At 42.5% G+C, this 3,409-nt stretch overlaps 1 protein-coding gene across 1 annotated transcript in view; it reads left to right on the forward strand.

Annotated features, from left to right (window-relative positions):
* LOC123078709 (V-type proton ATPase subunit E) overlaps positions 1–409 on the forward strand; it is a gene marked incomplete at its 5' end in the record, with an annotated part of 4,714 nt that extends 4,305 nt beyond the window's left edge. Inside the window, 1 exon segment of the mRNA XM_044501300.1 lies at positions 148–409. Coding sequence (XP_044357235.1) covers positions 148–174 — 27 coding nt within the window. The 3' untranslated portion in view covers positions 175–409.
* Between the last annotated feature and the right edge of the window lie 3,000 nt (positions 410–3,409).

A 3,409-nucleotide genomic window follows, 5' to 3' on the forward strand; every position in this document is an offset into this window, starting at 1 on the left:
GTACAGGACATGCAACATCATGCCCTATTTTATGGAGAAAACAGTTGATCATGGCATTAAAATTATCTTAATATCTCAGTCTATTTTACATACAAAACAGTTGATCCTCAACATGAAAAATATTTTAATATCCGTGTTTCCTTGCAGATCCGGAAGCTTCTTGTTGCGGCATAATGCGAACTTGTATTGTGATGGTACAGCTGTTTCTAAAATGGCTGCTGGTTTGACCCCCAGCAGGTGCAAGGAACTCCGCCCGGTTTTGCGAACATTGATTGTTTAAAGTATTCCATCCTCATATGTAAACACTACCTATTTGTTCATTATTGTCGCCGAGCACAAACTATTTGCATGAACTTTGCTCTGAGGAATAATAATAAATAAAACACCGTCGGATTGTGTTTATGAACTACTTACTCCAAAATCCCGTCTTCAGTTTGGATTGCCGGATGCAACTCGCCTGCATGAAGCAGGAATCGCAATACGGTTCTAATCAGACGTTTTGAGAAGATGTGTCAAGTGTTGATGCGCCTGTATTGTTTCACCCCTGCTGGACAACGCCCACCTCAATTGCTGCACAGTTGCTAAGATCGTGCTGAGAATTGTGCTTTTATCATCCTCATGTTTTTAGGGGTTACGTTGTCCAATCTGCTAAGCTAACTAAGCCAATCTAAGAAGGCCCAGTCTACGACTTTGCTTGTAGCGGAAACGTCTACAAGATAGCTCAATTATTAAGCTTAGATTCGCGACACTAATGTACACAGCAAAGCTGTGTCTCACGCGAGACCAACACCCACGCGAGGCCAACAAGGGGTGGCCAGATTTAGTGTTCTGACCCTTTTTGTAAAGTTTAGCCCAATTTGCGCCCGCTTTTAAAAAAAATATCTTACCCTTTTCCTACCGCAAGGGGAGATGACGGTAGGGTTGACGGCAGGGGCAGACGGCCGTCGTTTGTTGCTGGCGTGTCCATGGGATTCCCTATCGCCAGAGAGGGAGGCGGTAGCCAGAATAAACCTACCGCCAGGCCCTGGCGGTAGGCATTAAACCCCCCTCTCCCTCGAAAACCCCTTGCTCTAGACTATACTGTTCCTGACAGTGCATTATATTTTACAGTAGGTTGTACAACCCTACCGCCAGAGCTCATGGCGGTAGGATGTGCAACCCTACCGCCAGAACCCTCAGCGGTAGGTGTCGAGTAAGTGAATTCGGTGCTGATCTTGAAAGTGGCTTATTTTTTACGGTAAGGTGTGCACCCTACCGCTAGAATGGCGAATTCGGTGTTGATCTTGGAAATGGCTTCTTTTTAAGATAAGGCGGGCAAACCTATCACAAGAAACTCTGGTGGTAGGGATCTGCCCCCTATAAACTTCATTTTGTTTTCCTGCAAAAACTTGATCGTCCAATAACCATATTCACACACATCATAATATAGTCCGATAATAAAAATTACTATCTCACACATCTCATGATATGTATCACACGTCAAAATAAAGGATAGACGCTTCAACACATCCAACATAGCAAATCGATGACAGTTAATAGTTCAACCTAGCCAACAAGTTCTCGTTCAACTCAACACAAAGCAAATAGTTCAACTCAACACAGAAAATAGTTCTCGTTCACTTAGCCTTCCTCCCCCTCTTGGCGGTACACTCGTTTCTCTTTGAGCGGGTTTCATCCGGCTTTTTCGTGCGACGAGGAAGACGCTCTTGAGAAACGGGGATGGACTCTTCCATTGCTTCTTTGGTTGTTTCCCCCTCTTGTCCTGGGTTGGCTGAGTGGTTGGAGGTCCATCTAAAGGAAATATGCCCTAGAGGTAATAATAAAGTTGTTATTTATATTTCCTTATATCATGAAAAATGTTTATTATTCATGCTAGAATTGTATTAACCGGAAACTTAGTACATGTGTGAATACATAGACAAACAGAGTGTCCCTAGTATGCCTCTACTTGACTAGCTCGTTAATCAAAGATGGTAAAATTTTCTAACCATAGACATGTGTTGTCATTTGATGAACGGGATCACATCATTAGAGAATGATGTGATGGACAAGACCCATCCGTTAGCTTAGCATAATGACCGTTTAGTTTTATTGCTATTGCTTTCTTCATGACTTATACATGTTCCTCTGACTATGAGATTATGCAACTCCCGAATACCGGAGGAACACCTTGTGTGCTATCAAAAGTCACAACGTAACTGGGTGATTATAAAGATGCTCTACAGGTGTCTCCGAAGGTGTTTGTTGGGTTGGCATAGATCGAGATTAGGATTTGTCACTCCGAGTATCGGAGAGGTATCTCTGGGCCCTCTCGGTAATGCACATCACTATATGCCTTGCAAGCAATGTGACTAATGAGTTAGTTACGGGATGATGCATTATGGAACGAGTAAAGAGACTTGCCGGTAACGAGATTGAACTAGGTATGAGGATACCGACGATCGAATCTCGGTCAAGTAACATACCGATGACAAAGGGAACAACGTATATTGTTATGCGGTTTGACCGATAAAGATCGTCGTAGAATATGTAGGAGCCAATATGAGCATCCAGGTTCCGCAATTGGTTACTGACCGGAGATGTGTCTCGGTCATGTCTGCATAGTTTTCGAACCCGTAGGGTCCGCACGCTTAACGTTCGATGACGATTATTATTATGAGTTATGTGATTTGATGACCGAAGTTTGTTCGGAGTCCCGGATGAGATCACAGACATGACGAGGAGTCTCGAAATGGTCGAGAGGTAAAGATTCATATATAGGACGATGGTATTTGTGAAGGAAATATGCCCTAGAGGCAATAATAAAGTTATTATTTATTTCCTTATTTCATGATAAATGTTTATTATTCATGCTAGAATTGTATTAACCGGAAACTTAGTACATGTGTGAATACATAGACAAAACATAAGTGTCCCTAGTATGCCTCTACTCGACTAGCTCGTTTATCAAAGATGGTTATGTTTCCTAACCATAGACATGTGTTGTCATTTGATGAACGATATCACATCATTAGGAGAATGATGTGATGGACAAGACCCATCCGTTAGCTTACCATTATGATCGTTGAGTTTTATTGCTATTGCTTTCTTCATGACTTATACATGTTCCTCTGACTATGAGATTATGCAACTCCCGAATACCGGAGGAACACCTTGTGTGCTATCAAACGTCACAACGTAACTGGGTGATTATAAAGATGCTCTACAGGTGTCTCCAAAGGTGTTTGTTGGGTTGGCATAGATCGAGATTAGGATTTGTCACTCCAAGTATCGGAGAGGTATCTCTGGGCCCTCTCGGCAATGCACATCACTATAAGCCTTGCAAGCAATGTGACTAATGAGTTAGTTGCGGGATGATGCATTACGGAACGAGTAAAGAGACTTGCCAGTAACGAGATTGAACTAGGTA

Source organism: Triticum aestivum, chromosome 3D (genome assembly GCF_018294505.1).
Source record: "Triticum aestivum cultivar Chinese Spring chromosome 3D, IWGSC CS RefSeq v2.1, whole genome shotgun sequence".
Lineage (NCBI taxonomy): Eukaryota > Viridiplantae > Streptophyta > Magnoliopsida > Poales > Poaceae > Triticum > Triticum aestivum.